The sequence below is a fragment of the Mauremys mutica genome, chromosome 12 (genome assembly GCF_020497125.1).
Source record: "Mauremys mutica isolate MM-2020 ecotype Southern chromosome 12, ASM2049712v1, whole genome shotgun sequence".
Taxonomy (NCBI): Eukaryota; Metazoa; Chordata; order Testudines; family Geoemydidae; genus Mauremys; species Mauremys mutica.
Genome location: NC_059083.1, coordinates 75,611,141 through 75,626,058, shown reverse-complemented (window position 1 = coordinate 75,626,058; position 14,918 = coordinate 75,611,141). Strand labels below are relative to the sequence as shown.

The following is a 14,918-nucleotide window of genomic DNA, read 5'->3' as shown; positions in this document are numbered from 1 at the left end:
AAAGACCTGTAAAAGCTGTAAGTATGTAAAAGGCTGCTAAATGGAAATAATGTACTCAGGCAACCATTTTAGAAACTGACTGGAAAATCCAACGCAAGCAATTTAAGCATTGTTCATCAAAGGTAACCTCCAGACTACAAGGTAGGGGTCTGAGTATAAATAGCAGGATAGTGGCACTGGAGGCATGGCTTAGCAGTACTGAGTACCTACTCCCTTGCAGGTTTGTATTCAGCCTCTGCTGCTGCTACCCATGCTACCACAGCTACACTGCTATTTACACTCCTGCTAGTCTGCATCAAGCTAGCGCAAGTACGTGTACACAAGCAGGGGAATCACACCCCTACTTCATAGTGTAGACGTAGCCAAAGAGACGGCAGAGAGTACTGCTAACATAATCCCTTTCTTCTACCGCTCAACAGTATATATCGCATTTTGTAATTATTCTAAAAATACTTCCCCATTATATTAGCTGAATGTGTCAAGTCAGAAACATTGTATGTTATGGCTCCTGAGATTTTATATGCTGCAGTGAGGGGAGATGCAGTAGAAGTGATGGGCCAGCCAATTGCTGCTAAGTGATGCTGCCAGCGGTGGAGGAGATAAAGCATGGCACCATGCACCCTGAATAATAATCTGAGCTCCTTTTAGTAATTTTCTGTTAATCAGTCACCCCACCTTTTGCAATTCATTATCGGTTGCTTGGTCTTTACCCCACCCCCCACCTGGTATCTGCTGCCCAGAAGGGATGATAGAGCTGATTTACAGAAGCCCCAGAACAGCAGATCTTTGGGATGAGTTCGCCTCTGCCGTGTGTATTTTATATTAGAAAGGGAGGCTACAGTCAGAGCTGTCACTCCTACACTTTAATGAACACCTAGGCATCAACTGAAGAAAGCACCTAAGCACCTGAAGTCGACAGGACATGCACATGCTCAAAGTTAAGCACGTTCATAAGTTCTGAATAGGATGTTTTTCTGAATCAGGAAATACACTCTCAAATTTAAAATATTTTTTAAAACCTATTGATGGCTGCAAAACGTTACTTTCCCAGTAGATAAGTCTAGGCAGTTTTCCAGAAGTCTGAGCTAATTAATCAGTTGTCTAAGTTACAGAGACAGGTGGATTTGACAAACGTTGACCTATGCATAAAATGGATTAAGGGACAGTGTCAGACTGGTCTCTGAATTTCTTATTGTTTTTTGGATTAATATTATTTTTTAAAAGAAAATTATTATTTATTTTTAATAGTTGAGTTTAAGCAAATTAAACCCCTGAAGCTTTTAAAAGGGGCTATTCATATACTAAGAGACCTAATACCAAATCACAATTTAGGCAAGTTTTGTGCCTTATTATCAACCATTCGTTGTTTACACAATTCTATTGCTGCATTTGTTTATGCTGTCAATTGGTATCACATAGTCTGTTATATGCCCACAAAAGTTCTGCTATACCTAACATCCTTGCTATGCTTTGTAGCAATTGCTTTTAGGGACCTTATTTTCAAAATGTGGAAAAGTTGCCTGGTTTGATTAAGATTCCGTATGTAACTGCATCACATGGTGATTTTTTTTTTAAAAATTACAGTGCAGTTCTACACACATAATGACTCTGTATAAATGGCACCATGGAGCTCTCAATGACTTCTGGATTAAATTTACAGGTAAAAAAATATATATATATTTTAATTTCCCCTACCTTCCACAACAGCAAACCAACCCAACCTGAGAGCTGAAAGTCAAGCCAGATTCTTTCTGGTTTGTGCATCATCACCATTAACAAACACAAGTCCACTGCCTTCGGTTAGGTTTCACATTTGGCCTAGCACGATTATGTTGATAACGCACATGCCAATACAGAATCCAGCTAACTCCATATTAGCTGTTTTGGCCTTGAAGAGGTGACACACGTAAAAATTTATTAAAAACTATTAGCCAGGATGGGCAGGGATGCAAAACCATGCTCTGAAGTGTCCCGAGCCTCTGTTTGCCAGAAACTAGGAATAGGCGACAGAGGATGGATCACTTGATAAATTACCTGTTCTGTTCACTTCCTCTGAAGCACCTGGCATTGGCCACTGTAGGAATACAGGATACTGCCCTAGATGGACCATTGATCTGACCCAGTATGGCCGTTCTTATGTCAAGGAATACATTTTATGCTGAATAAGGACAGGGTCAGATGTAAGAAGGTACCAGTTTTACAGAATCACTTTCCAGCGTAAATCACAGTTAAGCAATAACTCTTGAACTGCACAGATATCCATAAACTCAGTACAGAACAATTCTTGGGGACTAGTCTTCCTATTTCTTCAGTAGTAGAAATACATCGGCATCATTCAGGTCTCAAGCCCCCTCTCCACTAACAACAATAGATGTTATACTTAAAGAGGCCTAACAAGAACAGAACTAATCACGGGCTTTTAAAACTTGAAGGGAAAAAAAGGGAGGTTTATTACTTATTGTAGTTACTTCCTACGTGTGTTCAAGTATTATCTGCTTACTTTACTCCTGTCATCTCAGATGACAACTTGTCAACTATGGAAGAGCTTGTTCAGATGGAAGAGCTCTTATTACTGTGATAATGTAGGTGGAAGAAAGATTTTCAGATCTTAGGTTGAAATTAAAGTGCAGGCAGTTTGAAAACGTATCTTTTGACTTATATATCAAATGTGCTTAGTTTACAAGTCATTGAGAGAGGAAAAAATGAAATTGCCCACAAAAAACTTTTTTTTACTATAACAATTTATCTGCCTTACAGAAACAGCGATTCTTACTTACTAATACAATGCATGTCAAAAACATTTTCAAATTTTACCAATTAAAATCAAACATAGCAAATGTTTCAACCGTAAATTGCACTCAAGACTGAAGCACCAGTAAAAAATGAAACAGCAATTAGAGCAATTTAAAATGAACGGACATGAAGTTTCTTATAAGCCTAATGCTTTAATGCATTATTAGGAGCTTTAAAAAGTTGCAGTGTGTGTCAGAGGCCAATGGATCTTGATAAAGTAAATGAACAGTCCCAATTATAAAGACACATTTTGAAAGGATTACCAAAGTGAAAGCTTTTTTTTTTACTGCACTGACAAATAAAATTAAAAATCAGCAATGAAAACCAGCATTAATTTGAAAATTCACTTTAACTGTTAACTTGTAATAAAAAATATAAAATTGCAAAAAATTCTGTTTTTTCTTCACATAAAATGAAATTTTTAACAGGCCTAACAAAGCACATTTTAATTACAACTGCAAACATGGATCAATTAAAACAGCATCTTATATATTAACATTTTCTGACAACTAAATGTAGAACTTCATATTATTCTTCATGCGCACAATTCAGAGGGGAACATATGTTTTAACCATTCATGTACTATCTTCTCTCTTGGGAAGGGGAGAGAAAGTTAGTTTTGTGTGATGGTAAACTTCACCCTTATATCAACCAAGAACATCTTCTAGTTACATCCTTGACAGTAATTAAATGTGGCCTTTTGATGAACAGCAATAATCAGTTAATGCTAAATAAATACTGTATTTCAATAGATTTAAGGCAAGAAGGGACCATTATGATCATCTAATGTGACTGCCTGCAAAACACAGGTCACTGAATTTCACCTGGTAATTTTTGCAACAAGCCTAAAAATTTGTGGTTATTGTCACACTGGTTCTCTGTTTTCCCTCACTGGCCAGTCTATATCCACCTGTTGCCTCGTCTTAGACTGTGTTTGTACAGCACCTAGCACAATGGAGTCCAGGACTGGGGCTCCTAGGTGCTACGGTAATACAAACAATAAATAAATGAATGAATGGTGGTTGAGCTAGAGCAGGGGTCGGTAACCTTTCAGAAGTGGTGTGCCGAGTTTTCATTTATTCACTCTAATTTAAGGTTTCGTGTGCCAGTAATACATTTTAACATTTTTAAAAGGCCTCTTTCTATAAGTCTATAATATATAACTAAACTATTGTTGTATGTAAAGTAAATAAGGTCTTTAAAATGTTTAAGAAGCTTCACTGAAAATTAAATTAAAATGCAGAGCTCCCTGGACCAGTGGCCAGGACCTGGGCAGTGTGAGTGCCACTGAAAATCAGCTCACGTGCCGCCTTTTGCGCGAGTGCCATAGGTTGCCTACCCCTGAGCTAGAGCAGATCTTTCAATAAGAGATCCAATCTTGTCCAGTTCAAACTATTGCTAAATAAATACCATCTTGTAATTAGATCTAGTGCCTTCATTTGAAATTGTTGACGGCGCCTTCAGCAATTGCACTGACATCTCCGACTGCAAGTCTGTATATGCGTGGAAGCTATTTTAAAACAACAACTAGCCCAATAAACCTCTTATGTCATTTCTCGACAGATATTTCTACCTTCACTCCCACCTCCTGACAAACTTCATTACCAGTTATGCTTTACCTTGGGTGGTGATTGTTGCTGTTTGTTGGTATTTGCTGAATGCTGCTGTCGCAGAGCCCGAGGGATGAACTCAGGTGCCAGTGGATTCAACACATAGGTTTTCTTTAACTCCAAAGCCTCCAACTGAGCCTTGATCTGTTCAAACGTGATACCGTGGAGGCTCTCATTCTCGTGACACAAGGCAATAAACCTCTCCCAAAATTTCCTAAGGAAAACAGTTTATAAAGCATAAGATTTACCAACTCAGGTTATAGTTAACAGAGGTTTTACACAGCTAAGTACAGTTTGTATTTTTCCTACATGCCCATCTTACACATCATGCCTCCAATTCTGCAATGAGATCCAGGTGCTGGGCCCATGCATAGCCCCAACCACAGAGTAGGCTTAAGGGTCTGTTCAGGCAGATCAAACTCCAGCCCTAAACCTATGTCATATCATTTCTGATCCTATATCTATGTCAACACAAAAGCGGAGACTGCACTAACCTGGAAATTTTCTAGAAGACCAAATACACAGTAAAAACACAGAACATCATTAAAGCTCTACACTTTATACCTATTAAAGCTCAAAAAGCCAAATGCTTTACAAAGAAGATTAGTATCATTATCCCCATTTTTCAAATAGGGAAACTGAGGCATGGAGAAAAAAGTGACTTGCCCAGGGTCACCCAGCAAAGCAGTGACAGAGCCAGAAACTGATCTCAAGTCTTCTGAGTCACAGTCCAATGTCCCATCAACTAGGTTAATACTGCCTCCCCTGGAAGAAGGAAGCTGTCACTGTCAGGATCAGAATTAGTTTATCCACTAATATCCTGCTTAGTTGAGGCAGCAGTTTCAAACTGCAAAGTACAGCTGTACTCACAGCCCCAAGCCCTCCCATTCCAAAGAGTCCAACCCCAGTGGGGTGTGTGTGTGGAGGTGGCATGGCCTTCTCCATTAACTGAGGCAGTGAGAATAATATGACCCTGAGTTTTTATTGGTTTTCTTGAAGTAATAATACTAAATACAGAACACACAGTATTTGTTTGGTAGCAATAGTGGGACAAAATATGGAAGGACGGTCTTGCTGTTAAAGCACAGGATGGCGAATTAGAAGAGCTAAATTCATTTCCTGGTTCTGCCACTGATTCACCACATGACTTTAGGTAAGTAACCTCTTTGATCCTCGGTTTTTCCATATATAAAATGGGGTTAAAGCTTGCCTCCCTCCCAGGTATGTTGTGAGGCTTAATACGCTAGTACATGTAAAGCACTTGAGATCCTTCAATGGCAGGTATAAATGCAAACTGTTCTTCTTATAATACTTTGGATGTTTATCATAGGGAGTTCCAGGTTCATGTAAGAAAAAGGATTGTATTATTTTCTCTTATAGTGCTGTAATTAGCTTATTTTTTATTAAATCACTCAGTAAATGATCATTTCAATCTGTCATTCCAATTTCTCAGTGTGACTCATGTAGAAGTCTACTCTTTTTTTTTTTAAACATATGTGGCAATATCTATTGGTAAAACATTTGATTTTAGGAATTCTATCAACAAATACTTTTTCTGAAAAGCAAGCAGAACATGGGACAGTCATTTTCCTCTGAAAAAATTTAAATGTCATTGTTTAAAAAACACAACACAACAACAACCAGGATCTTATCTCCTTTAACCAAGGAAAAAGTATTAAATTATCTCCTTCAAGCAATGAAGGGTGATGAAAAATAAAAGATCTAGGGGAAAAACTACCTTAGACTTTGAAAAGATGAAAACCCTATGAGGCACATTTAATAACAATCCATCTCTTTAATTTTCATTTTTTTGGTGAGAGATTAAAGACAACAGGCTGACAATATTTTATACTAGTAAATGTCTTCTGACAATCTCAGACTGATTCTATACTGGAAGGTGCTAAAAAAAATTGAAGGCCTGTATAATGTATTACCATTATTCATAAACAGATTGGGGTGCCTGCTTCTTCCGTTTTTTCCTGAACCTAAGGTATTAAGAACTACAGTCATATGTAGATCTGTAAGTGCTTTACAGAAGATGGGAAATATAATTAATGCCCATTTGTAAATAAGGCCATGCGAATTAGCAAAAAATTATTTTTAAAAATAAAAGACTGCCTTCCTGACCAAAAATCTGGCTGGCTCTTCCGTAGGGGAGAGAGGCCAAAACACAAGTGTTTTGTGTAGAGTGCACAAGTGTAGAGTTTTGTGTAGAGTGCACAAGGGTTGTGGTCCCCCCAAAACTGTAAAACGGATATTCTGCAGGTCTCCTGAACATTGACCTGCAAAAAGAATTCAGGGATGAAAGTTCCTTGATCCACCTAGGCTCCAGGCTGGTTTGTTTACCTGCCCCGTCTGCAGGTCCGGCCGATCGCGGCTCCGGCCCAATGGGAGCTACGGGAAGTGGTAGCCGGTACGTCCCTCAGCCCGCGCCACTTCCAGCAGCTCCCATTGGCTGGGAGCCGCGATTGGCCGGACCTGCAGACGGGGCAGATAAACAAACCGACCCGGCCCGCCCGGGGCTTTCCCTACACAAGCAGCGACCCCAGTTTGAGAAACGTTGCCCTGTGGCCACTGGGCACACAGAGAGGAGTTTAGTGGGTGATCACGTTCAAAGAGCAGAATCTGCCAATTCTGGTCAATAAATGAGGAGGTTTCTGTGACGTTGCGATATATATAATTTTATAAAAATATGTTAATGAGTGAATATAATGTAACTGGAATATGCTTCATGCAAAAGGTCTCTTGTAAGGTATCATTACATAGCTTATAATCTACTGAGTGTGATCATCCTATTTGTATAAATGCACCACTCTTGTATCTGGACCTGAAAATATGAACTATAACTCTGAGGGCCTATAGTAATTATGCAAAGTGTGGGCGCTTAATGGTAGTTTGGAATCTTGATGACTCCCATTAACCAGGACAATTGTCTGCAGATGGGTGTGTTTTACCTGCAAGTCTTCCTGCATACGCGTGTGCTGGCAAGTGGGCAATGAAGCCTTGCAGTGACATGTGATCATGTCACCTGAACTGGAATCCATCTTTAACCTGGTGTCTTTCCATTGAGGAGGAGGAGGAGGGAACCCAGAGAGGGACAAAGGATTCCTGCCTTATGCAAAAGATATATAAAGGGGTGGAACGGAACAAAGGGGAGAGAGGAGAGCCATCATGAAGAATCCCCTAGCCACCACCTGCGCTGGAACAAGAGCTGTACCGGGGAAAGAATTGTGCCCAGGCCTGGAAGGTGTCCAGTCTGAGGAAAAAACTTACTGAAGCATCTCTAAGGATGAGCTTATCTGTATTCAGTTTGGTTAGACGTAGATTTGCGTGTTTTATTTTATTTTGCTTGGTGACTTACTTTGTTCTGTCTGTTACTACCTGGAACCACTTAAATCCTACTTTCTGTATTTAATAAAATCACTTTTTACTTATTAATTAACTCAGAGTGTGTATTAATACCTGGGGAGCAAACAACTGTGCATAGCTCTATCGGTGTTATAGTGGGCGAACAATTTATGAGTTTACCCTGTATAAGCTTTATATAGGGTAAAAAGGATTTGTTTGGGTTTAGACCCCATTGGGAGTTGGGCATCTGAGTGTTAAAGACAAGAACACTTCTGTTAGCTGCTTTCAGGTACACCTGCAGCTCTGGGGCAAGTAATTCAGACCCTGGGTCTGTGTTGGAGCAGACGGGCGTGTCTGGCTCAGCAAGACAGGGTGCTGGGGTCCCGAGCTGGCAGGGAAAGCAGGGGTAGAAGTAGTCTTGGCACATCACGTGACAGCTCCCAAAGGGTTTCTGTGATTCAACCCGTCACAGTTTCTGTAGGGGACTACTGCTTTTTTTGTTCTATATTTGTACAACACCCAGAATAATGGGGTCCTGGTCCATGACTAGGGCTCCCACATCCTACGGTAATTTAGATAAATAATTATAATAAAAAAATGTGTTCTAAAAGTGACAAATGCAATAGGACAATGTGGAAGTGATGAACCATTGCTCTGCATGCACTGTGGAAGGCAGAGAATCTGGCACAAGAATGGAAGCAGCATAGATAAATCCCGTTATCTCTGGAATTTTCAAGAAGAGAGAAGCAGTCCAAGAGTGAAAATCTAGCCATACTGAAGTTCATGGCAAAACTCAGCTTGACTTCAATGAGGTCAGGATTTCACCCCACATAGGTGAAGATGCAGGGGAAAAAATAGCAATGCCCCATTTAGCTCCAGTGGAATCACCATTCCAGATGCTGGCTGAGTCTTTGCCACTGATATATTTCTCCATGCCCATGTATGACATGGAGCTATTTTATCAGAGCTAGGGGTCAAGGCTTTACAATACTCAGGCATCCTAGATATTTCAGAATATTTCTTGAGCAATTTTATTAGAAAACGAGTAATCAAACTGGTTGATTAATGGGGTGACACACTGGGTATTTGCAGATGGAGAGTTTTTCACCACACAGTGTCAAACACCTTTTGCTTTAAATTTTATAATTACCCTAGTATTGATGACAGAATGAACGAAAAGATTAATGCTGCTTTTAAAAATAACTCTGCTCACTGTCTAGAGCCAGAGATGGAGAATTATTTGCTATGTCTCTTATGACACAAAATATACATTTATTTAAATCCTTTTCATTTCAGTTAGCCTGTTCAGAATGGCAAAGCACGAAAATAAACTAGGCAAGTCATACACAATGAACATTATTTCTCACCAAGCTTAGGGACTGTTTTGAAGCATCGGACCAGAAGTGCTGGCAACTGTAACAACATAGGAAACATACTCCATTTGCTATCCCTTGTCTCCTGCTGCACTTGGTCTTTTAAGGAAACAGGACAGGTAATCAGCCTAGTTCCAGGTGGCAAGTTCACCCAGCCTATGGGAACGTAGATCCTAAGGAGAGATGCCACTGGTTGACCAGTGTCATTCGTAGGCGAATCTGAGGGAGGGCAAATGTCTCTCTTGCAAGACTGCAGGAATAGTTACTAAGGGTGGGTCTACGCTACAAATTTACAATGGCACAGCTGCACCATTGTAGCATGTCTAGTGAAGACGCTCTAAGCCAATGGGAGAGAGCTCTCCCATCAGCTTAATAACTCTTCCTCCACAAAGAGGCGCTAGCACTGCCTACACGGGGGTTTAATGTCAGTATAACCTACATTGCTCAGGGGTGTGGATTTTTCACACCCTGAGCGACATAGTTATATCGAAGTAAGTATGTACTGTAGACCGAGCAGCGCACACATAAGAATTTAAAATAGCCATTTTAATGCCAATCTTTCGCTGTGATTTCATGTAAATGAGAAGTGCTCTTTTAAATTTCACTATATAGATGGCCCATTTTCTGCATGAGCATCAAGTCATTTGACTGTAAGGCAAACACATTTTGCAAGTTTTTAAGTGAGAACTGAACAACAATATGGAAATATTTCACTGGGACGCTATAATGACAGAGCTCTCTGTGATTAATCAATGCAGTCATCAAACCTACTGCAAAGCACTAGAACTCCACTGAGGCCCATGCACTTTTGTTTAAAATGCCCCAAGCAGTCTCTCTACACATGGAACACTTGTACTGGGGTGTAAGAACAGAAAATAAAACATTGCTATCTCTGCTTTGCAGTTGCTCCTGAGTTTCAAGGGAGTGTCTGCCAAACAGCCCTGTCTAGTCTGCCTGTAACATACAGAAATGCAATGATTACCCGGGGCATACTTCGCATAACTCTCTACAACTATAGCTACAAATTCCTGACTCACTTTGACAGGCATTAGAATATTTATAAAATTCAAGAACTCTCTAAACTTTTTTTGAAGTCTGTTTTTCTGCACAAAATGTCACTTCCAGGCTTCGGAACTTCTTTTCTGCTAAAAAAGAACTCTCTCTCTCTCTCAATAGCAGAGTGCCCAAGCCCTAAAGCAGGAGTTTCAAATACTAAAAATTCAGTGAAACAAGACAATGGCATATGAAAAGCAATGCTCAAGATACATCTTCTTGATAAAGCTCCCACACATTGCTTATTTCTTAATTAAAGAACGTTTTGTTGTGTAAGTTTTGCACAGAATATACGTAACAACTGTTGGTCTTGGAAAGGCAGACTGGACCATTAGCTGTCAAAACTGCAATTTAATGGTGGCCCAGCCTAAATTTTCTTAAGTTTCAGATCCTTTAAAGGGGCTGATTTCTAAAACCGTGTTAAGACAGAGAGTATCTCTGGTAAGGTATCTCAAGTTGGGCACCTAAAAAATTCAGAAACCGAAAAACACTAATTACTTACTAAAATTTGAGCCATAATGCTTTGCTATCAGGGCTCAAAGGGGTCAGAATTTGGGTCTCAAGGTCATTCTCAGTACCCTGAACCAACAGAAGGTGGAGAACGTATGGATGAACTGTGTGCATCTCTTAAAAAGGATGACTCTTGAGTCAATCAGCAGGCCACATAACAGTCTGTGGTACTAATGGATCTGAGAGCCTTGCCCCCTTACTGGGCAAACCCAGTGTGTCCCAAAAGCCCATGGTGGGGCAGAGGAGTATCTGAAATAGACCAATTTCCTTAAGTTTGATGACCAGCATCTTTTCCAATACACCAAAGGATAGAACCAGGAACCTCCAGAGTTGAAAGCATGAATGGTCTCTGCAGCTTGAGCTAGAAAACCAAGCCCTGTAGTTGGGAGTTGTAACAAACTCACATAATCTGTGGCTCAAGTACGGAGGGGTATGCGTAACAAATGCTGACCAGCGAGTTACATAAGCAGGCATGTTTAAAAATGCAAGCAAGCAACATGGATGGTAAAAATAAAACACACACAACTCCTTTTGATTTTCACAACCTGTTAGCAGCAATAAAGAAAAGGTTATTTTGATGCTATCACTTTAAATAAGTATTTAAATTCAAATTATATTTTAATAAATGTAGTAGCTAAAGGTTTGGTTTCCATTTTCTAAACAACAGGTATTTGGGCACGCGCGCGCACACACACACACACACACACACTTTTGCAGCATTGTTATAGCACAGTCAGTGCAGCATGTCTTCTGTTTCAGAAACAAGCTTAAGGCTCTATCTCTGATCTTCTTAACATTTCACCCCTTATACAGAAAGAGAACCCTTTGAAGACGAAGTCCTTTATATCCTTAAAATGACTGCTTAAATCTACTGCCATTTTTCACCTTTCCTCATTCATGTCTTCAGAAAGTTCATTTATTTGGCTCCCATTTGGCTTATTCTAGGTTTACAGAGAATAGCTAAATAACAGCTTTGTGCTTTCCACTTTCATATGACTGCCATGATGTTTCACACACACACAAAAAAGTAATAAATCATGCTAATTTTCAATGCCCAAATTTACTTGCAGTATTTATATTGACATGCAATGTTATAATAAGCACATTAAAAACAGCTGAAAATGAAATGTAGGTCTTGAGCTATTAGTATCAAGTACAAATTACAGAATTAGCAAATACAACAAGAATGCTTTGTCAATTACCCTTCATTACATATAGAAACGCAGGCTCTTTGGTAAGTAACAAACAGCTACACTGTGATTTTGGATAACACATTAAAAACCAAAGATGGGTCGACCCTGAGTGAACACTAAAGATCCTGTGGTACTTTTCCTATGAGTAGAGGCCCTTGCATAAACTTTTCCCTCCCCTACTATCCCACTCCTCATCAGCTGGTTACCCTCACTACACCTCTGCATTGTCTTTTCTTCAATTTGAAAGTCCATATCAGGCTCTGCCAATACTGCATTTCAGTTTTCCCTACTTAAAAACATTTCAAAGGAGCAGAGTCTTAAAAGAAGATACTGTTTTCAACCATACTGAAGTCACTTCTTTGTTGGGCAGAGAAGTACCTTAACTTGGCATTCTGCCTTTTGGTGATTATATCTCTGCTACCTTCATGTTCAATTCACAGAGATTTTGTACAGAAAAGAAAAGAAAAGAAAAATTGCCATGTGCTTAATAATTCTAGGATCCCATTTAGACTTTGAAGTTCACCAAGATAGATGAAAAGGTGACTTCTCACCTTTACTGGTGTTATTGATTGCTTGGAAACAAAAAACGTGCCACCGTAAAACCAACTATTGAAAAAACAAAACACAACATCACCTGATTTACACTACTAGAAACTTTACAAACTACACTATTACAAATCATTTCAACTTAAAAAATAAACAATTCCCTCCATTAGCAATCTTCCAAGGTAACACAATTATTCCCTCCATTAGCAATCTTCCAAGGTAACACAATTAAACAACACTATCAGTTCAGAATCTACACTATATACAAAAAACTGTTTCAAGATAACACCAACTCAGTCTTGCCAACAATCAGAAAACATCAATTTCTAAGCACTCTGCATGACTGGAGTTAAGAACTGCATGTTTAGTATAGAAGAGACGGCATGTGGATGATGGAAATGGATGGCATAATATGGACAAGGTGAAACCATGGTTGTAGACTGCAAAGGATGGATGAGAACTTAATTAGTGTCCTCCTGGCTTTTTACCGATGCTGTGGCATCACCTGAGCAATTTTAACTGATTTGTTTAGTGGATTTGTTTAACTGTTTTGTTTAGTGGAATATATATAAAATGGTGTAAAAAATTATATATGCTTCTCCAATTAAATTTGTTAAATGCAACTCGTTTGCCTTTGGAGCCTAAAAAGCAGACCAATTTTACGTAGTCCATAGATTGTACTCAAATGCATAATATTCACTAGCACTTCTGCTACTACTGTTTAGCCAAAGAACACACATACTGTACCTGCATCTTCCAATGGAACATAAAGCAATTGGGTCTCCCACCACAGCTACCAGGGACTGTGCTCTTGTAATGGCAGTGTTGAGAAGTTTGTAATTGGACAGAAAACCATAATCCAAGTCCTCTGTTGAATCCTCCAATAACTGCTCCTTCCTTTTGATCGGTGTTTGCTTGTGTTTGCACGTATGCCGTGTTCGCACTGTGCTGAGAAACAAAACTCTAAACTGCTTTCCTAAAAAAAGGAGAGATGAAAGTTTGAGATAATTTTAACCATTTTCAGATATAATGCAACCAAATGACAACACTTGCTAGACAGATTTCACAACTTGACATTTTACATGTAGTAATTCTAGAAAGTTTCTGTTCAGCCAGTAATAGACATGGTACCAAATTACACCAAAGGCTACATCTTATAAAAATCAGCCATTTCTGTTTCACAGCTCAGCAAATAAAAATGCCATAAAAGTCACACGAATACAAATTTCTACCTATGTGAAATCAATAAGATATATGCTGTTCTTTCCTGCTCAGCTGTTTGAGTTTGCCAATTGCTACACTGCAGATGCTTGTCTGCTCTTTGTCTATTTAAAACACGATCCTGCAAAGGAACATGCCCCTGGCAGAATCCTACTGTTGTCAGCGGGACACCATGTGGGAATAGGAGTCCAAGGGTTTGGATTCCTTTGCAGGACCAGGGCCTTGGATTGCAAACACTCTGGGGCAGTATGTTTCTTTATGGATCCTGTCTGTCTCCATAATTGTTTGCAAAATGCCTAGCTTTTTTCCCCCCTCCATTTACACAAAACGTCAAATTAATTTTGAAAAATATTTCACAAATCACGCATTTATTGCTTTGGGTATTCTATGATGGAATAATATCCAATGAGAACGTGCACTAGTCAGATCCTGTCACACCAACATTACTGACTGTATATTATTATATCTACTCTTTTTACTCAAGAGTCAAGATTATTTTCACTGCTTTTCCTCTATGTTATTCCTTTGTTTAAATTGCTATTACTATCGTACTCTAATCATAAAGTACAATCAAAGATATTTTGAGTGTGAAATCTGGGGATCACAATTAAAAAGCTTACTGTAAAAAGCCTCCTATATCACTTGTCATAAAATTACAAAGATTGGAAAATTACATACAGAAATTAGGACTGCATTTCACAATCTTATCTTGGTTAACAGATCCTTAAGACATATAACCGCTACTTACCCTGAACATTTAGCACTCTTTCTACACTGACGTCAGATAATCTCTTTTTTCGAAGCTCTGCCCGAATTCGGAACACCTGATCAGCATATGGTGTTACAACCCCTATACTGCCATCATCCAATTTTCCCCAAGCTACCGGCCATTTTCTTCTCAATTCTTCAACACGTTCTACTATTTCAAATACCTTAAAAAGAGAATCATAAAACCTCAGTCAAAAATATTTTTAAGAGTTTATTTGCTTTTTAGTCCAGTATCATTCCTTAATATAAAAACAGAAGTGGAATTTTAAAGCAGTACAGGATTTTACAGGCAAAATATTATATAAAACCTTCTTAGTAAACACAAAAATCTGCTATTGTATTTCATAATAATGTTTCAAAACACTGTAGCTTACAACAGTATCAATAATATTTGGGGTCAATACTCTGGAACACTGTAAAAAAATTCCTATTAAGACAAATGCTTCCTATGAAAAAATAATCTTTATGGCCCTGATCCAGCAAACCACTTAATCATATGCTTA

The 14,918-nt window shown here is 38.9% G+C and overlaps 1 protein-coding gene across 3 annotated transcripts in view; it reads right to left on the bottom strand.

The window, feature by feature from the left end:
• HELZ (helicase with zinc finger) overlaps positions 1-14,918 on the bottom strand; it is a 137,263-nt gene that overhangs the window by 28,417 nt on the left and 93,928 nt on the right. For all 3 annotated transcript variants that reach the window (XM_044982944.1, XM_044982945.1, XM_044982946.1), the window contains 3 exons: positions 14,396-14,579; positions 13,174-13,402; positions 4,413-4,617 (listed from right to left, as the gene is read on the bottom strand). In XM_044982944.1, the coding sequence (XP_044838879.1) occupies positions 4,413-4,617; positions 13,174-13,402; positions 14,396-14,579 (618 nt within the window). The remainder of the gene's footprint in view (positions 1-4,412; positions 4,618-13,173; positions 13,403-14,395; positions 14,580-14,918) is intronic.